Source organism: Panulirus ornatus, chromosome 68 (assembly GCF_036320965.1).
Source record: "Panulirus ornatus isolate Po-2019 chromosome 68, ASM3632096v1, whole genome shotgun sequence".
In the NCBI taxonomy this organism is placed as follows: Eukaryota; Metazoa; Arthropoda; class Malacostraca; order Decapoda; family Palinuridae; genus Panulirus; species Panulirus ornatus.
This window is the reverse complement of record NC_092291.1, coordinates 13,720,037-13,745,498: the sequence shown is the minus strand read 5'-3', so window position 1 is coordinate 13,745,498 and position 25,462 is coordinate 13,720,037. Positions and strand designations below refer to the sequence as shown.

General features: G+C 42.2%; 2 protein-coding genes across 2 annotated transcripts in view; both read right to left on the bottom strand.

Moving 5' to 3' along the window:
- Positions 1-9,927, bottom strand: part of LOC139747458 (uncharacterized) — a 30,206-nt gene extending 20,279 nt beyond the window's left edge. Inside the window, exon 1 of the mRNA XM_071659815.1 lies at positions 9,764-9,927. The gene's annotated coding sequence lies outside the window, so the exon portion shown is untranslated. The remainder of the gene's footprint in view (positions 1-9,763) is intronic.
- A 10,802-nt stretch (positions 9,928-20,729) lies between these two features.
- Positions 20,730-25,462, bottom strand: part of Arp8 (Actin-related protein 8) — a 30,426-nt gene continuing 25,693 nt past the window's right edge. Inside the window, exons 9-11 of the mRNA XM_071659755.1 lie at positions 23,776-23,989; positions 22,479-22,607; positions 20,730-20,950 (exon numbers count right to left, since the gene is read on the bottom strand). Of these exons, the coding sequence (XP_071515856.1) occupies positions 20,778-20,950; positions 22,479-22,607; positions 23,776-23,989 (516 nt within the window). The 3' untranslated portion in view covers positions 20,730-20,777. The remainder of the gene's footprint in view (positions 20,951-22,478; positions 22,608-23,775; positions 23,990-25,462) is intronic.

The window sequence follows — 25,462 nt, the reverse complement described above, 5'->3', positions numbered from 1 at the left end:
TTCTATTATTTTTTCTTTCTCTTTCAAAAAAGAAAAACGTGATGATGGTGGATCTATCTTAGGCTGTTTACACCTGAGGAACTTTACGCGAGGCAGAGGATTTACAGGAAAAAATTTTATATTGATTGCTGCGGCGGGAGAGAGAGAGAGAGAGAGAGAGAGAGAGAGAGAGAGAGAGAGAGAGAGAGAGAGAGAGAGAGAGAGAATTCCTATTCACCGCCCCAATCCTTTCACCTTCGTAGTATAACCCTTCCACCTCCCCCAATCTTTTAATCGTCCAGTTTTTTCCTTCTTTTTCGTAAACTGCTAATCTGACCATCTTGGTGTATTCCAATCACTTACCATGATAGAGGGTGCCCCTAGTCTCATCCCAGTCAACTCCTAATCTGACGTGTAGATGGGAGCCAGCCCTCCGCAACGTGCGTTGGCCATCTTTACCATTATTCCCAGCGAATAGAAGAGTCATTTTTGTGCAATGCACCCTTAAGCTTTAAGCCCCTAAAGGCCAGCTTGTGTATATTTTCATCACGGGGAAAATAATAGTCGCTCTTGAAATCGCTGGAGGAAAGACTTGGAGAACCTGTTAGTGAATTTAGGGCTCTGGCCCGTGTATGACCGGGTTAGTGTTGGTCATGTGAACGGTTTTGTTCGGTTGGATAGTACAGGTAGTGAAAGTAGTGGTAGTAGTAGTAGTAGTAGTAGTAGTTGTTGTTGTTGTTGTTGCTGTTGTTGTTGTTGTTGTTGTTTTATTTGTTTGAGTGTGTTTGTGTGTTCGTATGGGATGTTCGCGTTTCATGTGTTTGTTCGTGTGTAATAACTTATTTGTAGAGTGCTAGGGGGGGGGGGGGGTTTCTACACTAGAGTGGCCCCATCTCTTGAACTGTCTGTGATTCATATAACGATTTAAACTCACTTTGCACCTATAGCATTCACAGATTCATTACAACTAATTCCATTCATCATTTGCTCCCATACTATAAAAATGCTCGTTTTCTTTTCTCATAGATTACTTCCTTACTTTTTATAGCCTCTGGTTGTTGTGTCTTTGCATGTATGACATCGTCAAATTAGCTCAGGAAATTGAAAGTTGCGATCAGGTTAGAAGTAACTCTTCTTTCTTCCATGGTGACCAGATTTATGGCCTCTGACCTCACACTGCAACTCTTCTTAATTATGGTACCATCATTGTTGCCCCTCCTCTGGACCTTCTCTATCAGTTCTTTGTGTGTTTGTGTGTGTGTGTGTGTGTGTGTGTATGTCACAGCAGATGTTTGACTGGTTCTGCTATAAGATGTGTCACAGTTGGGGGTGTTTGTCGCAGTCGATATGTCACAGTAGGGATGCCAAGCGTCATGATGTATGTGTCACACAGTTACTGGCGGATCCCAGGAGTCAAAGTTGCGGTGGTGGACCTCGTAAAAAGAAGCAGGATGGGTCTGTGGATCCGGGCAGAGTTTCGTAACATAAGTATACCGCAGCAGCAGCAGCAATCATGATCCTTTGTTTGGTGCGTCCTTGTGATTAGCGAATGCCAGGATCCTCTGTGATTGGCAGGCATTCCTGGCCTGTTGCCGCTGAGGGAGCAATGATATACGGCTTCTAAGAGATCAATAGCATACCTCGCCACAAATTATTTACCGCGGTAATGGCGCCTTGTTTTCTTTTCTTCCTACCCCCCGATTAAACAGGAATGTTTAAAAGCAGTGGGCGTGCGAGCGTGTGATGGCTTACAGGCGTGGAGTAGTGGTTTACGGACGTGGATTGGTGGTTTTACCGGCGTGGGTTGATGGTTTGAGGGCGCGGGGTATAGGTTTATAGGAGTGGGTTGGTGGCTTACGGGCGTGGTTTTGCTGGCTCGGGTTGATGGTTTACGGGTGTGGGTTAGTGATTTATCGGCTTGGACTGGCGTGGCTTACCGGCATGTGTTGGTGATTTTTGGGCATCTGTGATATTACGTGGGAAACCCACCTAACAGGATAGCTGGCAGTGTATGTCGAGGTATCTACTGGAGGACAGCAGTGAACGTCGGAAAGCCAGATAAAGGACGACCTAATGGTCTATGACAGTAACAGTAACATGTTTTTCTCTAATCTCTGTAGATGAAGACAGGATAATAAAGCAGAAGACTCCCCTCCAGCAACACTGTAGACGGAGACAGGATAGCAAAGCAGAAGACTTCTCCACCCCCCAGCACCATAGGAGGGAACAGGATTAGTAAAGGGAAACGCTGTTCCCCGTCCAACACGCCTTCTGGCATATCCAAAAGCCGGAAAATAGCTGTGAGAGATAACCATGCAGTTTAGAGATGATGTGCTGGCATGACCTTGACTGGAACATCTCAGGCAACATACACTGCACGAAGATGACCCAGAGGAGTGTATATTCAGTTTATAAACGCCATTTTTTCCCCCCTACTATTTCTTCCTCTTTATGATAGTTAACAGGACACGGGAGAAACGTGCTCCTGTCATGGCAGTTTCGGGGTGAAAGAGCATGACAGAGCGAACTGGGAACTGTGTATGAGCTTCTAAGGTATGTGCTGACCCGAGACTTGAGGGCGGAAAGGTTATAGTAAGAGGGAAAGACGAAAGAAGAGAACTCCAACATCTTCCGTGTTTGAGGGAAAGAGGAGGTCCTCCTCCGTGTGGTTGGTCTCACATAACCTGTGGGAAGCATAAATGTACCTTCACCCGAACCTAACGCTTACACACAGTCGATTGTACTAACACGCACAAGGCACGCACGCACACACATATACACGTGTGCGACCATGCTCGTATACAGAGCATTGAGAGGTGGTTGCATGACCCACCTGTTGCCTCGGCCAGTGTCCCACCCGCCCCTGGGCGCACTCCACGCCATTCACTCCGTCCTCGTCACCTTCCCTTTCCTCCTCCGGGGTCCTTTCTCCTCACTCACTCTTCGCATCTCTCCTCCGCACAGCGTCTACTCCTCCCCGCTACCCCACGCCTCCCGGGTCTTCCTGGCCCTGGGAAGGCGGAGGGCAGAGGGTGGGGGTGGGGGCTCTTCATCAACGAAGTTGGCCACAAAAGCGGCAACATTTCCATACACAATTGGTGTCCGGAGCGTTGTTGTCTGACGACAGCCGCCAGCTTCCTCTCCTCGGGCAGCGCCCTGGTGTATATACACTTGTATGCACATTCATTCGTGTGTGTGCCTATGTGTGTATATATAAACGCACGAATCTGGACATGAATACACATACATAGACAGACAGATACACTCACTCACGCAGGTATGTGGTGGAGTTCATACATGACACATGCACACAGAGCTAATACACACGCTACATATACCTTAAACATACGCATACATAGGAATATAAGCATGTATGGCTCATGGGTTTGATGAAGTGTCTCTGTATGTGCTGAAGCAGTGTGCAGATATGCTTGACAGGTGGCATATAATCTTCCAATGAGCTGGATGAAGGCATACTGCCAGGAGAAGGTAAGGGGTTGAGTGTCATATTCATCTTTAAAAATGGAGACCAGAAATATGCGTATTTCTACTATCAGTTAGACTTGTCATTACGTGGCGAATTTGTAGAGTATAAACTTTTGAAAAATAGGTTTCACAGTGGAAGTGCTCAGAGAGAGAGAGAGAGAGAGAGAGAGAGAGAGAGAGTCCTCAGGGCTGGTGAGAGGTGTCTCCCCTTTGTTACTAACGTGGGAACTGCTTGAGAGCATAGAGAAATTTTTCTTATAAGAATTTGATTGAGCTTGACAGAGAAGTGCTTATATAACATTCACATCTCTAGTGTGTCTGTTTGTTGTATGTACAGCAAGCATGTAGGGCGAAGTCCTCGACGCTATTTTTTTTTTTTTTTTTTTTTTTTTATTACAGTAAGGCAGAACTTTTTAACTTAAAACATCAGTAAAACTTAATTTTCCATGCTGTATCTCACACACACACACACACACACAGACACACACACACACACACACACACACACGCGCGCGCGCGCACACACACACACACACACACACACACACACACACACACACACACACACACACACACACATGATGCCAAGTCCGGTCATCGTTTCCTGTTCGTGTCAATTGTTTATGACAGCTGCTCTGAATATTTACATTATCCTGAAGTAATGATGCTGGGTCCTCAGAGTCGGTCGTCTACTTCACCCAGCCTTAGAACTGTTAGTCACTACCTCCTGGGAATGTTGTGTGATGACAGCTATAACAGTCAAACTGGAGCAAATATTTATATTAGCTGTGCTCCTGAAATGTGTGGTATGAGAAGGTTAGAACGAAAGCCAAGGCCTTCCGTCGTGCTCATGGGTCACATTTTCTTTTTCTCTCTCGTTCCTCAGACGGAAGACTTAGGTGTCTAGTTCGGCCAGCGCGAATGCATCATCGTCTTGGCCTGTCAACGTGTACGCGGGCTTCCGTTCTCCAGGTTCATCTGGTAATTGCACCTATAATCTTTTTGGTTAGGGATGTTTTCATACAACACTGTGTATACGTAGGTCTTCTCTTATAATGTTGATATGTAACGGGATGTGTACGCAGTGCGTTATGTAGCTGTACTATGTTGTAAAGCTGAGTTACTTCTCGTGAAACGTGTTATTAGTTTGTTTATCCTTCTATGGAGGCGTGTCTGTTTGCCCAATAATTTTTTGGGTTTATCAGTCTTACGTGTCTTTACGATTATCATTCCGCTCTTTGTTTGCTTGTCTATATCAGTCGTGCGTGTTTACCTTGTCTTGGACCGCACTTATATCTTGCTAGGAAGGAGTTTGCCACGTTTTATTTGGTATTAACCTCATTTTCTTAAGGGATTGCTGTCCCCCATGTTTTCCCTTTTGTTTTACTTTTGCCTGCCTTATATATCCTCCACATCTAGAGATATTTCTGTGTAGTTACTCTTATGTCTATTTTTTGTCTTTACATATTCGGGAAGTAATGCTTTGTCTTAATTTTGTATGACACCCATCTCAGTGTTTAGAATATTAGATAGGGTCTATATGCACACACACACACACACACACACACACACACACACACACACACACACAGGAAGAAACGCTAGTTGGGTGTCTAACGATCACGGATTAGCAGTTGTGATCATCGTTGATTGGTGAAGATAATGGTCGTTTGTTGACTAGGTTCACTGCTTTGGATTGGCGAGGATAGTAATGTCTCATTGGCCATGTTGATGGTCAGTGATTGGCCAACAGTCTCTGATGAGAGCTAAGGTGATACTGATTGGCTGAAATGACAGTCGTCTGATGTGATTAGACACGTGTTGAGAGAGTGAATGACCAGGTAATGGTATGTAATTAACTCAAGCATTCGCTGAACGTTTATGGTCCCCGGTTGTGCTCCAGTGTAAGAATAAAGTAATAACTTCATTATTTAGGTGATAAGAAATGTAATACAAGGACCCAGGATGGGAATCTGGTGTGCTGATAAGCGATGCGGTGACCTGGCTTCAGTCCGGTGACTTGACCTCTGCCCGGGCAGTTTGACCTATGGTCGGGCAATCCTGACTCTCCTCCGGCCGACTTCAGGGTACCGTCGGCCGGATCCGACCCACACACATTCAGGCCGACTGTCGTTGATGGAGCACGATCCGCTCAAATGGCTAAGTCTGATCCACCCGCTCGGCCGTTGAACCGCCACTGGGCCTAGTGTGATCCACACTCGTCTCGGTTTGTTCAGCCGTCGCTCCAAGTCTGGTTTGTGTTTAGAATCCCATTGTGTTGCTTTGTGTGGGCGGAGGCGATAGGTCATGTAGCTTGTGTTTTTTTGAAGATGACCAGGATCTGCTCAGACCATCACTACACCCACCGTCTCGACAACTGTTGCTCAGGTCTCATAGCGGTCACTCATTCCAGTTCATTAGTCAGCCACTCGATATTATTTTGTTGTAAATATCTGTATGAATATTCCTTGAAAGCACAATTTAAAATGTAGTCTCGTATAGCATTTCCATTGCTGGTTGCGTTGAAAGAATTTCTCATAGTCAAAGTCTCTGGCGTAACATGCCTTCTGAGGACGGTGCTCGTAAACTTGCCCAAATATTAGGGTAAGGAAATGCTTTCATGTCCAGGGCGTCCATTGGTATATTTAAGATCCGGAACACTTCCAAGATTGCTAGGAATTCCCCTTACATACTTGAAACTAATATCTGAGAGGTAATATTAACATATTCTGTAAACAGAGATTAAGCATATATATTTTTAACACCGCACGTAATAAACACACGACACGATTCAGAGATTACGAGTCAAAGTACATCAGTATACGTCTCGATATGAGAAAATGAAAAAAATACTTGTGTCTATAAAGTAAGGTTAGTTTCCAGTGACCCCGTTGATTGTTATTAGGCAATCCCCACAAACAGTTATAGAGAGAACTAGGTTTTGCCCCCCAGTACCAGTTTCCGGCATTGTCACCCAATATTGTTGCAAATATATGAATTCTCCACTGATGCCCATGAATAACCAGAGCAGGGAAGGTGAGACACATTTCTTTTTATTCTCTTTTACTTATAGTTGGCTGAGTAGGCCGGCTCGGCCACCCAGCCAAGAACGAATATTATTAACACTGACAGCCATGAGCTGAGTCGTAAAGTTTTGCTTATCTTTCGAAAGGTTAATCATGTTCACTGATGGTGTTTGAAAGTCGCAGGAATTTCCTAGATAAATGGTAAATAGATATATAGATTTAGTCGGGGTGAATTACGACGTTAGGGGATTACAGTGACGTGAAGAGATTTAAAAACACTTTGTCTAGAATTGTTCCTAGCCTTGTAAGATTGCACTTCGTGGAGATCACTTAACACCTTTCCTCCATCAGCACCCCCCATCCCACCCTACCTTGCAGCCTGGTGTCTTTTGTGGTTCAGCCTCGGTATCATTAGTAGGAAATAGATGTTCCCGGTGGAAAATTAGTTGCTTTTAGTGGCTATCGGAAACACTGGAACACTCTTGAGGTAGGAGGAAATCAGTGAAGATAAGTTTTCATGTTAGGCTCAGTTACGTAAGTTGCACCGGATAACTCGAAAGTTACATTAGTTAGAATTATGAGGCATAGTGAGAATTATGAGGCACATCATCAAAATTATCAAGATGTCTCTCATGTCCAGGGTAAGATACTTGTGTTTATAACAAAACAGCCTAGCGACAGTTAGTACAAAAAGTTTCATTACTCGCTCATAAAAGAATTGAATTACTTTACGTATCTGTTAAACAGCTGAATTAATGAAAATTTACTGATTTTCAGAGAGGACGCGATATCTCTCTTCATAAGCAATTGAACGTAACTTTTTATCGATGTAGATTTATTAAGTTTCTAGTATGCATATAAATTGCGGCAATATTCAAATAAGCCCAAGATGAGAGAGATGAATGGTCGTAATAAACATACCTTGAAGATTTTCTTACCTCTTCCCTCATAAGCGATACTAGTAAAATTTTCTTTCACGGACTTACTGCTCCATCACAGAGATGCTTAAGTACAAACTTCTACGATAAATAATTGATATGAAAAAAACGCAGCCTAGCGGGGGCTTAATCCATTGATGTAAGCGGATTTGATAAAACCATAGCTGTGCTACGTTCACTTAAGTTGTATAGAAACAAAAAGAGTGTTGTGGTTTATAACTGCTTGACGAAAAAAATATTTTATGACTAATTGCATAGTTAATAATGCATCATTAGAATAGTTTCGTGAGTCGTGGTCATGACTGTTACTCGTACTTTCTACATACACAAATCCGATGACGGTTAGGGACAGGGTCACTTTTTCTTTTCTTTTCAAATCTCACATTTAACTTTTCGATGAAAACCTTCATGATCATTTCATTATCGGTATGATATATTGCATTCATTAGAATAATGATTAAGATGATAGTCTTTTTTTTTTAACATATCTGTTCGGTAGCCGTAAAGTCCAAAAAGTTCATATTAAGCTCTAGCTGCAAATAATCATAAAAAGTGTTGAGTGATTCTACTTTGTATGTGTACGCTTGATATGGTATGAAGTAATGATTCGAGTAATTAGTAATGTATTTTGTTGCAACTTAGATTTAATAGAGACATGTTGATACTTAATTTTCTTGTTTACGATGGCACAGCTAAAAAAAAAACATCTGCTGCTGTGATTTTGCCTTTGTCATGGGCTTTTGCCTGTCCTAACTGAGGATCTTTTTCATAAGTTGTTAATAGAGGTTGAGAGAGAGAGAGAGAGAGAGAGAGAGAGAGAGAGAGAGAGAGAGAGAGAGAGAGAGAGAGAGAGAGAGAGAGGTTGTCGGCCCCTGGCCCCGTGCTGGCTTTCAACGCTCCTCCACATACCTTCGGCGTCTCCTTGTATACCGTCAGGCTCTTTTTTTGTTTGTTTGATTGTGCTTTGTAGTCATACAGCAGTAACTCTTGATATTGGCTGTTCTAATTTTCTTAAAACTAAACATTACATTGCACTGGATGTCAGCCGTGTACACATTTTGGGACATAAGCCGTTTCATATTCGGGAAGGATACTCAAAATTGTCTTTTCATTCAAATTTTCCATCCTCAAATTCTTATTTTTTATTATATTGTGGGAGAATATCCCGATCGCACTACTTGGCCTTTTTTTTATATTATTTTTATTTTAGCTAGGACTGGTGCCGTTTAAAACACAAGAAACCATCTGTATCCACTGCCTTTTTCCTTTCAATCTTTCTTTCCTTTTATGCTGAAAGAAATCCGCCTCCCGGTCAACGCTGCCAAGGCTTAAGAGAGTCTCTACTTTGAATGCACGTTGGGGACAACCACTTCCAAGAAGGGCGGAAGAAAAGAAAAAATCTTTACGCGTATGTGACATGCTGTTGGTGGCTTTAATTTCATCAGCCTGGACCGGTGCGTTCCTATGGTTGTCGTCAGCGTGACCGATAAATGCTATTGCAGGTGTCGTATGTCCGGGTCATAGTTTCAAGTTAAAGACTAAAATCATGAACTACAAATGCTAATGAAGTCTCCTTTTTTTTTTTTTAAGTACGAGAAGCAACCTGTGACAGGCTACCTGATCTCCTAATTCAGATCTGTGCCACCGACTGATCCTGCTACCGTTAGCGAGGTCGGCAAGAGCATCAGGGAGGATCCTCCGGCTGGCATCTATCTCTCCCGCCCAGTGAGGGAGGGACGCACCGCGCAGACGGGGGTAGACCGTCTCGCGTTTCAAAGCGTTTATATAATTTTGATTATCAATTTTGTCCGAAGATAGTTTCATTGCTGTTTCATGGAAAGGGGGGGGGGGGGACAGATTGAAAATGAAATCGTCAAATGCTCAGCGTGTTCTTAAGTCATCCAAATTATGTCCCTTTAAGAGCCCAAAGTGACTGAAAATTATGATCGAAGAATTTTCAACTTTGTTCAGAGGCCATCGGAATTAAGCCTCTAAGAGCCCTAAGTGACTCTTGCCCAGGGCGCCACTTGTGAGGGACCTCCTAACCCGATATCCATGTACTGATTTCTACCGCTACTGACCAAGTAAATATTAACCGAGTCACACGGGGACTCTGCGCGTCGCCTCAACTCCGCTATTCTGTACACGGTCTTCAGCAAATTTGCAAATTCGCCGCCTAGGCTGAAGAAGCTACTATAGTGTAGGTCAAATACTGGTTGGTGGGGAAAGATTTGATGGATTAGTGCCTGAAGGAGGAAGGCCTCTCTCTCTCTACCTGGCGTGACTTGGCGGGTGGCGCCCGAGGACCTGTTGCTGGTGGCTGGTTTCACTTACCTTTGGCTTAGTGGAAGAGTAGGAGGCTTAGACGGTGGCCAGGTGGCGGCGGGCGACTCAGGCGGTGTCAGGTGGTGTCTGGTGGAGCGTGTGGAGGCTGGCCAGGTACCAGGTGCTGCAGGACGCGGGGAAGTGATCGGGGTAGTGGCGGGTCGGCGTGTGAGGGTCCCAGGTTCCGGGCGCCGCCATAAGACACCCGCGGCCACGGTGGGCGAGGAGGGGCGGGGCTTCTCTCCCTTACCCCGCCCACACCCATGACGTCACCCTCATTTCAGTGACGTCACCTGCCCTCACTCCGCCCTCTTTCACTTTGGGCAAAATAAGTCTTCGTGTATTTTGTCCTCTGGGGAATGTTCCGGGGCCCCCAGGAGGGGTAGCATCCAGCCATGTTGGTGTTGCGACAGACGGCGATAAGGAGTGAGGTGTGCCCTCTCCCCCAGCTCTGTGCCCCAGCACCAGTTACCACAGGTCTTGATGTGAGGACAATGATTGGGGGGGTTGTCTGCCCGCCCCCCCAGAATCTCCTCGACCCCAGCCAGTGTCATGGGGAGCAGGAGCCCAGGGGTCCAAGGCCCCAGGCACCTCCACCAATACCTCCAGTTCTACCTACGAGTACAGGCCTCCTCTCCCTCCCTCCCATCACCATCCCGAACCCACCAAAGCCCGCATGTCCCTCCTCCCCCACCTCCCCTTTGCACGCCCACGGCTGCGTCTGCCGCCGCCCACGATGACGACGACCCCCGCCAGATCTGGTGAGGGCGAATGATCAAGTTAAATCGATGAGTCACGAGGTTGACCGCCATTTTGTTGACACAAGTTGACTTTACGTGACATAAAAAGGTTCATATCGGAGACCGCGAGCCTCACATAACCTGTTAATCTGTCATCGAGTCAGAGGGAGAACCCCAGTTGACCAGCAGGTCAGTTAATCGGAAAAATCTCTCGTTTGAGTAACCACTAAACTGCTCGTTCAGAAAAGCAGTAAACTTCGTAATTAACCAGAACGCCTGGTTACTCATTTAACCCGTTCAAAGGTTTTTTACATCTTGTCGAACGAATTTATGTTGTTAGCTTCGTTGGTATATGAATTATAGAAGCAACAGGCTTCATCGTATATAACCAGGACTGTTAGTATATCTCTTCCTTCTGCGTAAATTAACTCCTGCCAGCCACAGTCGGGTAATCGTGTACTTACAGGCCTGTTGGTGGGTAATTGGGTGATCATGGGTGTGTTGTTCACGACATGGGTTATGGGGGGATCATGGGTGTGTTCTTCACGACATGGGTAATTGGGGGATCATGGGTACACGTGTTGTTCACGACATGGGTTATGGGGGATCATGGGTACACGTGTTGTTCACGACATGGGTTATGGGGGGATCATGGGTGTGTTGTTCACGACATGGGTTATGGGGGGATCATTGGTACACGTGTTGTTCACGACATGGGTTATGGGGGGATCATGGGTACACGTTTTGTTCACATGGAGTCTGTAGACATACGAACTGTGTTGGTGATGATAGGGTACGTTGCATACAGCATGTGTACTTGTACACCTGTGTGGGTCGTGGTTTCGTTGTGTGAGATATGTAGCCCTGTCGATACATGGGTGATAATGGCAACGATTGTGCGCATGTGTCAGCCCTCGACCAGCAATTGCTACTGCTAATAGTAATAATGATAATAATGATAGTAATGATGATAATAATAATAATGATAATGATAACAATAATAATGATGATAATAATAATACGTATAGTCCACGCAAATAGGTAATTACATACAAGGTAAACACCTTCAGTTTATTCTCCATTGAGTGATAGCTAAGTTAAATATTGAGAAATTTTCCAGTAAGGTCAGGTCTCGACACGACACATTTTTATGAGACATTCAATTAACCGTATTTTCGACCTCAGATGCTCTACAAGCACTTCGTGGCAAAGCGATTTGGTTTGAGTCGGTTGGGTGTGGTGTGTGGTGAGCTCACACCACCGGGAGTTGAGCGTGGTGTGTGGCGACATCACCATACGGTGTGTGTGTGTGTGTGTATGTGGAAAGCTCACACCACTTAGGGGTTGTATGTGGTGTGCAGTAAGCTCACAACATAAGGGGGAATCCTAACCAGCTGTTGCCTTGTCCTGCTGTGACCGCATCATCAGTAGCAGACCATCCTGGGAATCAAACATCACAGTGCTAAATGTTAACGACCGTCTGCATACCATAACTCAAGACTCCGGTCCGCAAGCCATGATAACAGTTCATTGTGCCCGGAAACTGATGACAAATGTCTGTATTCTCTTCTGTCTTGTCCGAAGGTGAATGGATCTATATGTGGCCAAAATTTTTTGTACCAGTGACAACAGTGGAAATTGTGCAGCTACGTAATTCTAAGGCAGGTTGTCCAGCAAAATGTTTTTTAATGTAATTCTTTACGTGAAGAATTGGTTTTATTTTTGGTAGAAAATATTGATTGCTGTTTGTAATTGGGTGACGTATAATGAGGCTTCAGGCGCTGCTATAAATGCTAAATGACTGTTTATTGATGAAAAAATTGATGAAAAAAGTGAACTATGAGATTATTCAACTAAATGGAAAATAGGTACGTCACATAGTGCCAGTTTTGGTTGGGCAGTTCCGGGTTCTACAAAGCCTAACCTCTTGGAGTACGACGGTACGACTCTAGGGTATAATGGTTTCGCCTTAGCTGACAGCGAAGGGTCATGGGCAAATCTAGGTCATCCATACCCAAGAATCTTCTCGTACCTTCGTCCTCGAGGGTCGTACCGTCGTGCTTAAGGGTCGTACTATCGTATTCAAGGGTCGTAATATCGTGCTCGAGGGTCGCACCGTCATGCACAAGAGGCTAAGCACAGGTCGAACCATCCGGCAGCACACAAATATGGAAATACAAGAGTATCTGCAACGACACCTCATTTTTTTTTCTTGTTTTTACTCCACTCCAACCTACTACCCTTGTGGTCACAGCCCTAGGGCACACTGACCTCTGGCTAGAGGGAAGGAGACGAGGAGGAACACAGCCAAGATCACGCTCAAGACCACCAGAGAACGATGTCCTCGCTCGCGATGGCTGGCACAGTCTTAGCCCAGGAGGGGCGGGCGACCCCGGCCTCCTCCCTCACTGTAAGGTGAGACGGGCAATGTCGTCCCAGATTATTTTATACTCTCTGGACCCCTTGCGCCACACCTGCTCCAGTTCTTATGCCACATTTGTAAAAAAAAAAGTGATTGCATCACACCTTGAAACAGTGGGACGTTTGCTTCTGTGGTATGCCAATACATCTACGACACTAGCTCTTGTACATGTTCAACAGAAGTACCAATGACGATGGATATTGGGTGTCACAGGCATGTACGCTGTACAAGGTCGTACTACAAACTTACCAGGAATTACGAGCGGGTGTAGTGCAGCTGTACGACTAGGCTTACTACAGCAGTGCCATTGTGTGTACCGGGCGTGTCCCAGTCTGTGTGCTGCAGCTGTACCAGTTGGCTTACTTAACTGTACTTACAGGTGTACTGTCCTTACACCAGTGGGTGTGCATTAAGTGTACAAGTATTTGTGTTAAAGCTATCGCAGCAGGTGTACCCCGTCGGAACACCTGCTATCCTAAGGAGCACACTCCTACCCTAGTAGATGTATACCACATTACCAGTGTGGAGGTAATGTGGGTTTTTTTCCGGGTGGTTTACACTACACCCGTCCCAATGAAAATAGGTCTGGTGGCACCAGTAGCTATCATGCAACACTATCAGTACATGTACTGCAACATTTCCCGTGGGTATAGGCCTACTTCCTTTTGTTTTTTTTTCTGGATGTAGTACATCGGCGCCGGTGAATGTGTTACATTGACAAAAGTATTACTTTACGTTACTAGTGGGTACACCACAACCGTCTCAGTAAATGTGCTGAACACATGCCAGTTCGTGCAGTAAGTTGTCTGATGAATGGCCTGGGTCGAGGTCATGCATTACATCTGTGTTTGTGGATGTACTGAATCTAAAACCATTACAGCTGTACCTTTACGTGTACTGTACTTGTATCAGTGAGCATACTTCGACCACAGCAATCGTGCTGATGTACTGCGTTTACTCTACAAGGTTGAAAACATGCGATTTCATTGAAATCTAGTCAAAGGGAGATTTGTTGCTCATATTTTCAAAAACTGACTGGGAAGCAAAATAAGTGAAGTGAATTATCGAGGGTGTGATGCTCCTGATCTTAAAAGAATTCAGTTGTATTGTAAGCGCCAGGTAACGTGCGTTACTTGCAAGTATATTTCAGTTTTACCATGGAAAAAAAAATAAGATGGATGATGCTTGTAGTGAGACTGTGGAACCATGGAAGCGGAAGTGAGTCACAGGGTGGGGGAAGGGGCGAAGGTTCTGGGAGCGTTAAAGAATGTGTGGAAGGCGAGAACGTATCTCGGAGAGCAAAAATGGATATGTTTGAAGGAATAGTGATTCCAACAATGTTATATGGTTGTGAGGCATGGACTATAGATAGGGTTGTGCAGAGGAGGGTGGATGTGCTGGAAATGAGATGTTTGAAGACAATATGTGGTGTGAGGTGGTTTGATCGAGTAAGTAATGAAAGGGTAAGAAAGATGATTGGTGATAAAAAGAGTGTGGTTGAGAGAGCAGAAGAGGGTGCATTGAAATGGTTTGGTCACATGGAGAGAATGAGTGAACCAGGGCATGTGAAGCGTCTGTAATAGACCATGGAAAGTTTTGTGGGGCCTAGATGTGGAAAAGGAGCTGTGGTTTCGTAGCATTACACATGACAGCTAAAGACTGAGTGGGAACGAATGTGGCCTTTGTTGTCTTCCTAACGGTACCTCGCGCGCGCGCGGGGAAGGGTGGGGGGTGCCATTTCATGTGTGGGTAGGGTGGCGATGGAAATGGGTGAAGGCAGCAAATATGAATATGTACATGTGTATATATATATATATATATATATATATATATATATATATATATATATATATATATATCTGTGTATGTATATGTATGTATACGTTGAAATGTATAGGTATGTATATGTGCGTGTGTGGGCGTGTGTGTATGTATTCACCTGTCTATGTGGGTGGGTTGGGCCATTCTTTCGTCTGTTTCCTTGCGCTACCTCGCTAACGCGGGAGACAGCGACAAGGTGCAATGAATATGAATAGAGTATTGACGTGTATATAGTGTTAAGAGAATACAGGATTAATTATTCTTTGTCAGAGGAATAATTGTTCATTGTGGCGCCATCCGGATCTGTTCCTAGCCCGGGGCCTTCTTCATCTACTTGATTAATATATCACCTTAGATCACATCTTGTACTGTTATATATCATGACAGAGATCTTGTACATTTAGTTCATGTCAGGAAATTAATGCCACTAGTTGTTTGTTTCATGGTGTTGATGTAGATCGTGACAGTGTTTCAGTGTTGTGGGTTTTTGGTTCTGTAGAACAGTGAAAAATGCCTTCTAGCTGGAGTGTTTTAGTATTGTAGTGTTCTTGTGTCTTCTAGAATGCGTGCATCTCGTGTATGTGTGTGTAGCTCAGTACTGAGTTGTCTTGTTGTGTGTTGTAAAGTGTTTCTGGGTCTGCATTGTTCCTGTTTTACAGTCTTATCGGTGTGCTGATACGTGTTTTTGAATGATGGTTTGTAGCAGTAGAGGAAATGTTCAGTGTGGCGTTGGTCGTCCTGAAGGAAGATTAATTGTTTGCTCTCGATGTAAACCAGTAGCCACGCCCCCGTGAAGATCTTGTTTACTGAGGGGCTTGGGATGAGTATTGCTGGGTATCTGTGGGGTCCCTACACCACACACGCCTCTAACCTCCCGCGCCATCTTATTTTCCTTCAGAAAAGTCAACCACACGGAACATGATACGACCCTTGGGTTGGGTCAAGAGGCCAGGCCATTTCATTCATGGGTCTTACCGTCTTGCTCAAGGGGTCGTATCGTCGTGCTCAAAGGTCGGACCGTCGCGCTGAAGGGTAGTATCATCGTACCCAAGGGGGGCTAAGTCAGTGGCCAAGTTTACACGTCAAAGGTATTGTGGCAACAAGTGACTCCGTGTGTGAGGCGAGCAGGGAGGGAGTTCCTGGGAGGCCGTAATCCCGGCGTGTTAAGATAATGCACCGCAAATTAATTAGGGACGTTGTATGGCCTCTCTTTCACAAGCACCTCCCCTCCACCCTCCCACCATATCGGCGACGGCTACTCCGGCAATATTTATTGGTATACCTTTCATATGTTGCCTACGGTGCTGTGTATTGTGAAAACTTCTCATTTTGTTCATCGGTACTCTCCGACGTCTTTTAACGGTTGATGAATCTTGTCTTTTTACCTCTGTGCTCTTTCCCCCACCTCCAGCCCTCGAGATCCATTAACTAACACGATAGTAAGCACAGGAAAAAATGTCTTAAAATGTTTACATACTTTTCAGCTTGGAATACCATGACGTAGTTTATGTTCGTAAAGAAGCTGTTCAGCTTTTTAATGATCTCACACTTGTAGTTGCTCATAAGGTTTTGATTCCTCTCCATTTGCTCTGATTCCCCACTAACCACATACCCAAACTCGAGCATTGTGGGATCATACGTCCGTAGTGGGTACCGTTGTTAATATTGTCTGTTTTTAGGCTGTTGTACGTGAAAATGAGATCAAACATTGGTGTTGAATTCCTTGATCAGAACAGGTTAGTATTTGAAGTAATGATGTTAGTGCGCTGACGTTTCAAGGCTCATCCTGTATAATTATCTATGAAGAGACCTTGAGGTTTATTGTGAAGAGCTGGACTGTGAAAAGTGATGAAGACATTTTAGTAAGCTTGTATAAAAGAAGAAACTCAGGAGCCGTCAGGGCATCGTAACCCTGCCAGTAAATTGGCGTGGAAATAACTTGAGTAACAAGTGTCTTTATATGTATGTATTATTATGGACGACTAACAAAACATCAAACCCGGGACATGATATGGCTGCCAAGCAGTGTAGTAAGATAGCATGGTAAACATAGGTTTCGAGCATGACGAGATATATACACTGGGCATTATCGAATGAGGGAGCATTACAACATCATCACTGACATATTAAAAAAAATGACATAGCGGACACTAATGAAAGACCAAGATGCCTTGAGCATTATATGAGATCACAAGTATACAGCGAGTATAACAACTATTACATCTTGTAGCAAAATGATTTTCACAAATATGATGTACTAGATAAACAGTTTCATGCCACAACTTAGAGTATATATATATATATATATATATATATATATATATGTGTGTGTGTGTGTGTGTGTGTGCTATCCGACTCAGATGCTTCAGGGTTCGTATGCACATGCGACGGTTGACTGTCGTCCTATTGTGTGTGGAATTATGGGTAATCCTGTAACCCCCCCCCCCCCTCTCCCACCATGCTCCAGCCTGGGACCTGTGGAGTGTTAGCTCTTGGCTGAGCGATGATACTCGAGCTGCGGCTGAAGGCTTGGTGAGTGCAGGGGTTTGGGTCAGCAGTGGTACACTGATTAGTATTTGCTCTGTAATCCCGCCGGTGACCGATCCGGGGCCATCAGGATCTTACAGTTCTGGCACAAGAAAAAAGGAAATACATACATTTTGTGAGTGTGTGTGTGTGTGTGTATGTGTTTGTGTGTTCACGTGAATCTTTAAAACATAGACGTATAAACCTCGTCTAGTCGAACTTCACATTGTAAAGAAGTCTATTATTATTATTATTATTATTATTATTATTATTATTATTATTATTATTATACAATCCAGGGGGTCCTGAATCTCTAAGGCTGCGCTTCACTCGGTAACAGGGCCAAGATAAACTCCTTTCAAGCGAGAAGTTCTTTGACAAGACTATGCGTAACCTCTGTAGTCAAGTGACGATGATACAGCTTCGTCAAAGGTGACTCCAGTCGTGGTGTAATCTATCTGACTATTTATCTATCTGTCTATCTCTGTCTATCTATCTATCTATCTATCTATATATATATATATATATATATATATATATATATATATATATATATATATATATATATATATATATATATACACACGAAGAGTGTAACATTAGAGTTTTACCCGCCTGGTAGAAAGGTAGATACTGCCTGTTTCCAGGTAATTCCGGTCATCTGTCGTGCAGGCACAGTAGAGATGAGCAGTGGGAAGCTGGTGTTTGAAGCTGCTATTCAGACCCTCGCCGGCTTGTAGCGCCACTTGACGTCCTCAGATCCATCCACAGTCAGCTGGCTGTTATTAAACATTACCCAGTTTCTATCCACTTTCGTATCCTGTTGACCTTTGACTCTCGTGCCAGTATTTCTTAAAGGACGATTTTTGCTGTTAGAATTTTTTTTTTCATAAATGAATTCATTTGTGTGCAAAGAGTAGGAAGGATATGTCGTTCAAAGTCACTCCATGAAAGTTCTGGCAGTATTTCTTGTGTGTCATTCACGTTTTGATATAGAGTTTCAGAGGATTACCCCTTCAGGTCTTGTTAGACTACATTGTTTTCCTGCCTTGTCTTCATTCATATAACAGTCTGTGGAGTTCTCTACGTAAATGGGAATGATAGAAATTCTTTATTGTATTTCACCTTCATATGACTAGCTGATTGAATGTATTGGCAGCCCTGGTAACACGTAAGAAGCGAATACTATCAACTTTTTCAAATCTATCTTGAGATCCAGTGAAGAAAAAAAAATCCCATGGAGAACAGTTGCCAGTTTTGTTATTATGCCATCCGATTTTCGATTTTTTTTTTATCATAGCAGTGGATACTTTTTCTCTAAGCTAGACTCAGATTTATTCCGGTGATTGTTATCAGTTTAATTGACTAAGGAGTGTCGACCTTTTCTACATCCAGTTATTGTTTCTGAACGCGGTGTTCCTGAGGGTAAGAGTCGTTAATAACCTTTGCGAGTGACGCGGTAGATATTTCTAAATCATAGATCAGTTTTGAAGGCAAGACGGTAGTGATATGAATAATTTTCCTCTTGATATTCAATCTCATCGTCTTGTACTTCACAGTTAGGTTTTTGTCCCCTTCTGCGGGGATATACTATCCATAAGCACTACGGAACGACCCTGGGAGCAATTAGTATGACCCTTACGTATGATGGCCTAACCTTTGACCTGATTTGAAAGGGTTAGGTCAAAGATCATACCATCGTGCTCAAGGGCGAGAGCTTTTTTAATGGACAGCTTGGCTGAATTTCAGAATTATTTCTTGATTTTATTACCGAATTAGAATCTTTGGCAAGTCTATTTTGGAAGTTAGTGGATCAGTTCCTTATACTCATGGTGTGATTCGGTCCTTTGATTAATCCCCTGAAAAGAACTTTCCATTTGTCAGGGAGTTTATCCTTTTTTCTTTGAGTCATGATGTATAACATAATGTATTACGAACAGCAAATTTGGTGTTGAATGATTAGGGTAGATTTGCAATATTTTACATGCCACTTGCGGGATTTGGTTATTCCACTTCCTCGAGAACGTTTAATTGCTGTAGCCTCTTTTTTTTTTTTTTGGGGGGGGGGGGGGGGGAATTAAGGTCCTAATAGGGTTCTCTGTTTGATTTTAATGAAATACTACTGTTTCTTAAAATGGACCTGCGTTTTTTTTTTTTTCTCCCCGTTGATACTCATAACGAACAGAAGGTGTTGGCATGTGTCAGTCTTTAGTGATTCCCGTAAATTTGGATCCAGTTTTTGTGAATCTGATAGCCAGATTACTGAGTTTGTGTCTATATTTCCGGATCATTTTGACTGTAGACTGGAATTTCCCTAACCGTACGAATTATTTTCTTATTGCTTGTAATTGCAGGTAAACATTGTTGTTGATCCGTGATTCTATTTTATTATCTAAGAATATCGAGAACGAAAGTAAAACTGATATAACAGTAGTTCCGAGTGCATTTCCTATCTCCTTAAAATAAAAAGTGTTACATTAACAGGTTTCCAGTCTTGTGGCACTTTCCCTTCTTGCTGGGGTTTGTTGAATATATTGGTGATCATATGTGCTATTTGCTGTTTTTCTTCTTTCAGTGTTTTAGGAGAGACATTGTCAGCTCCAGCAAATATATTTGGCTTTATTTTTTCTACATTATTAAGTGCTTTATAGCATTGTATATTATTATATTATTATTATTTTGCTTTGTCGCTGTCCCGCGTTTGCGAGGTAGCGCAAGGAAACAGACGAAAGAAATGGCCCAACCCACCCCCATACACATGTATATACATGTATATTATGTATATTATGTATGTCAAATTTTTCTTATTCTGCATCTGGGAAGACTTTTTTGTTTCTAGTATATGTGAGAAAGTCTCACTAAATTGGAATGCATTATGGACATTATTCATTATGGTTGTTGGCATCTAGTGTCATGGGGATAATGAAGATTGACAATGCACTGTTATTTTCTCCCAGTTTTGCCTTCATAATGAGTTTTGTGAAGCTCTAACATCAAAAAGTGGATATTCTAGGGATAGCACTAGCTACTTCTAAGCTTAAATATGATGTATAGCCTAAGATGATAAAAACAGGTTACTGGTGTGTCAAGAGCTTCATTAGTGTCTGAAGCATTAGCAATTAGTATGTATAGTGTTTATGACTTATGAAAGCAAAAGAATGATTTTACTGAGTTTTGTAGTAATTGTGAAGTATACTGTGCTAAGAATATCAAGAATAATTGGTACCTCAAAATTAGCTCTTGTCTACAAGTCATTACATGAGTTCTTAAAATGGTGTCATACCTTGAACAAGTGTTACTGTAGTGGTGCTTATGGCCAATGCTAAGCTTTTCTTTAGCAAATGGACACTGAGGAATCATGTGATTACACTACTAGTAGGTTCAAGTGTTTCAAGCAATGTCATGGCATGTGAGCCTAAGGAATTTGTGGTAATTATCGTAATTGTTTGGAGAATCACATAAGAAAGAATTGTGCATATAATTTATTATAACATATTAAACAAATGTAGGTAGTTTACCATATAAATGGACATTTTTCCCGCAAAATTTTCACCCCATATTTATTCCATTCTGATTGCTGTATCCATAACTCATTGCTGCCCTCTAGACAGGTCATCAGCGCTGCCCCTTTCCAGGCTGTCATGCATGGGTCCATATCCTTGGCACGTGTGATGATCTCAATTTGTTCTAGAGGGAAAAAAATTGGTCAAAGCTTATGCAGTAAACACATTACTTAGTTATTTTTTATTACATGCTGGAGGGAGGATTTACAGCCTCCCCTCGTGCTCTTCTTAGCCATCTTCAGTGACATGTGAAAAATATGTGGGTAGCAGTCTTTCTCCCTTATTCCCAAATAGAAGCACAGTTATATTTCAATTCATTATTCCTGAGGAGTTATTTGGGATTACTTGAAATGAAAGTGCTGTCTTGCAAAGATGATAGGAGTGGAATGGGATTGTTATTTTAAGACAGATCAACTTATGTACGGAATGAAAAACTAAGAAACAAAGGTGTGGAAGTTTATGTTTCACATTAAAACACTGGGCATATTTTGAAGACATGAATAAAACAGAGGCTGTGTGCACATGATTTCCCCCATGGAATTGGAACAGTCATTGGAAAGAGGATGGACATGTTTAGAGTGAGTGGTTAAGGAAACTCAAGTTAATAAGTCAGCCAGTGCTTAGTCCTTAGATAAGAGAGAGATCAAATGCTCCTGCAGGATGACTGCAATATCAACAAATTGTACATATGATGAAATATTCTGCAGACTTTCCTATGCATTAAGATATTAATCAAATGGCTAAGACATTTTTTAAGGCAATTTTTTGCTTATTTTCAGAGGTAAGATAGGTTCGACCTATGAAGGGTTAGCTTGGATTTGGGCCTTGACACAGAATCAAGTTTGTGCAAACTAAGCACAAAACAACGTTCCAACTGGCCATGAAACTCAGCCCATAATGTTTGTGTATTTTTGGTTGGAGATGTGCCAGAACAGCATATTATTAGTTCAACAGCTTGTGCTGAATATGAGCTCTGGCAGTTTGAACATTAAGCCTGGAAACAGTGTTTTACTCTAACATTACATTTGATTTTTTTTTTTTTTTTTTTCCATACTATCCGCCATTTCCCGCGACAGCGAGGTAGCGTTAAGAACAGAGGACTGGGCCTTTGAGGAAATATCCTCGCCTGGCCCTCTTCTCTGTTCCTTCTTTTGGAAAATTAAAAAAAAAAACGAGAGGGGAGGATTTCCAGCCCCCCGCTCCCTCCCCTTTTAGTCGCCTTCTACGACACGCAGGAAATACGTGGGAAGTATTCTTAATCCCCTATCTCCAGGGATACATTTGATATATTCAGAAAAAGTTTTCTTGAACTAGACATTTTTGTGCTCAGACAGGGTAAGATGAGGATCTCTAACTTTTAGTTGCCATCTAGACTGTACCATATCCACAGTTGTACAAAGATTATTTTTAAAAATGAACACTTTACTCCTACTACCATCAGTTGGTAGCAGCGTGTGTCTTTCCTTTCCTTTTAAGACATAATCTGATAAGCAAGCTCAAAAACTGTGAAGGGTGGACAAAAGTTAACACTTATCCTGTCTAGGATGTTATTAAAGTATCTAATCCTTCAAAACCCCTTTTCAAAGTAGCCAGCTCAGTGTTTTAGTTGAAACATAGTATAAATAATGCATAGATATTCACACAATCCTCACCAGGTCTGTATGCTACAGGAATCTGCAGTGCCAATCTACTTTGTAGCCATTTTCCAATACTCTTGAATTTTGCTCCTCCTCCAACAACCAAAATGCTGCTGTACATTTTCCTTTTCATTTCATCACTTTCTGTAAAAGAATAAGCAAGATTTCCATGTAACTGCAACCCATGTACAAAATAATACTTAGTTTTCTTTTAATACCCTTCCACTTTATGCAAGAGGGCTCAGATTTAGTTAGGTACCACAATTAAGAGATGTGTTATACACAGCTTGCAGTTCAATGTACTTGTCTATAGTTCCATCCGTTTTCTCTCTATGATTAATGTCTTGTTACCATTCCTACAATTATAGTTTATAATCTAATGTATTCATAATATTTACCATCTTCATATCCTGTTCACTGATGTATTCAGTCATCGAGCCCTTTACTCTCATATTTTTATGTTTAGTTTTCACATCTATTTTCCTCATTTTCTGTAGCATAGTTGTGTTAAATGTGTTTTTTCTTATGTGTAAAGCTAGCTGATACACAGGAAATATCAACAATAGGCCCTTCACCATGAAAGTTGCAATGGTAATATGAAAGAAGGGAATGAGCTCCTAAGTATTTATGAGGGTGAGGGTTGAGGAGAGTTTTGAATACTCTAGATTAGTGAGAGCAAAGAGGCTGTCTTCCACAGAAAATCCCATCATGGCCCTTAAAAAATGTAAAACCCCAATGAAGCCATCATTCTCTCTAGAGCCATATTACACTTGTGACATTATTATCAACTATTCAGCATCCAGAGATATATCTACCACACAAGAGCCAGGATCCTTCGCACCATATCGTAGGTTGAGTGAATGGTACACATAACTTTTTTGTTTTGTTAGGCAGAATGGGTGGTAGGTGCACACATCCTTCAAATTTCTTTTTTATAGTACAGAAATTATTCTCTGAGCAGAAAACTGATTTTCTGCCTTTAATGCTTAAACAAAAATTTTGTCATGAAAATTACATGTTATGGATTTGTATCAAACCTTAATTAATAAGATACAGAAGAACTATGAAATGAGAAACAAAGGGAAGGAATACAAGAGACAAAAACATAGATGGAGACTGTTCTAAGATGTACAAAAAGCATGCTTTTGGAGAATACTCCCCATAAAGCACTCTGCCCTGAATGTACAAAACAGTTGCACACCTTAAATTTACACTCAAGAATAGAAACCATGAGATAGAATATCAGTGTCAAAATGCTAGCAATTTTAAATAGCAGCCTTTTAAATTCAACCTGAATTGGTGAATGACTTACGGCATCTATCTATACTGGTGAGAATGGCTTGTTCCAATGACAAAAGCTTTTCAGTACTGGAAAAGGTTGAAGAATCACTGCGTGCAGATGCTGAAGGAGCTACCTGTGCTGGAGGTAATGGCTGATCATCCACTACAATATCTTCATCTCCTGCATCACCTCCTTCACCCCCACCTACCTCCATTGCCTCTGCTGCTTCCCGACCACCTCTTCTCTGGAAGTATTACACTGCATTAGCACAGGATGATTAAGAATCAGGTATATGAACAAGAGAGCAAGTACTGGACTTAGATATTAATTGTTATGGATAAAAATCTTACTTTCATTGCTTCCTTAGTAAAGCAGGAAATGGCAAACACACGAAGAAATCTTTCCCTTCCTTATAAATGCAGAGCATTCCAACTTACTACCCAAGGAGTCTCTTTTATCTTTAGGAGGATCCTGCACACTCAGGAATGTAACCTACCTTGTGCATACATACCTGCATGTGTGTGTGCAGTCGAATATTAATCTCTTAGTGTAATCCATTTTCTGCAACTCTTGGACTAGAAATACTTCTTGTTATCTTTTTATCAAGTTTCTTGCTCATTTTTTGCTATGGCCTCTGCATGCCTTCCTTTGCATCTTTGATAAAAGGTCTTTATATTTCCTTAATTTTAGTAACCAAACCAGACTTGCTTATTTTGATCTTGGCCTTCTGCAAGTTGTATTTAGTTTGTTAAACATTCCCTTATCCACGACCATAAACACAAATTTGATATTAACCAATAATACAATTTGCCTCCTCAACAATGATCCTGAATTGGTGCTGTGGCAGTGGACTTGGCATTCTGTTGACTCCCAAGTCCTTGTCACACATTCATGTAGCTTGCTCCCTCCCAGATTATTGTCTTATCAAGGTCTTTCACTATACATATAAAAAGCTTACCCCTGATTCATACTTCAGTAACCTCTCCTCACAGATCCCACCACCTCTGACAAATTTAACACAACAGATAAAACACATACAAACAGAAATAACCCAACAAGCACAACAACCAATTTCCCATCTGTCTTAAATTCCAACCCATCAGAAACCACACTCCCTAGGCAAACTCAAGGCACACTGTCCCATTTACCCTCAGGACAAAACCCAACCCTACGAACACCGTTTCATCATATCACAAGACCCTTCAGGCCCTCGATGCATCTACCATAAAGAAGACACTAAGCATTTACTACTCAAGTGCCCTGCAGTGTGCACACACATCACAACACTCCTGGGTGCTGCAGGAGCATCATAAGAAAGTAAGAGACTCCTGGGGAAGGAAGTAGGTAAATACAAAATGCTTTGGAAGTAAGCATTACAAAGAACACGAGAATTTTTTTTCCCTACAATGACATGAAACAAGCAGATTATGTTGATATGGCTGAATTGGATCTCTGCATCAAAATAAAGGTTTATTGCCTAAAATAAAGTGGCAGATGATAGTTCACTCAGCACAAGGAAGTATTTTTTACAGTAATGGAAACTGCATGCAACAGTGAAATTATATTGTTCTCTATGAATAACAGGGTACAAGATTATTATCATTATTGTTCTTAATACTTACTTACCCACTTTCCCTTACCTAAGTAAGTAGCATCAGGAACAGGAGCCTGAGCTTTAGAAAAAGAATTCTTGCTTGACTCTTACTGACATTCCTAC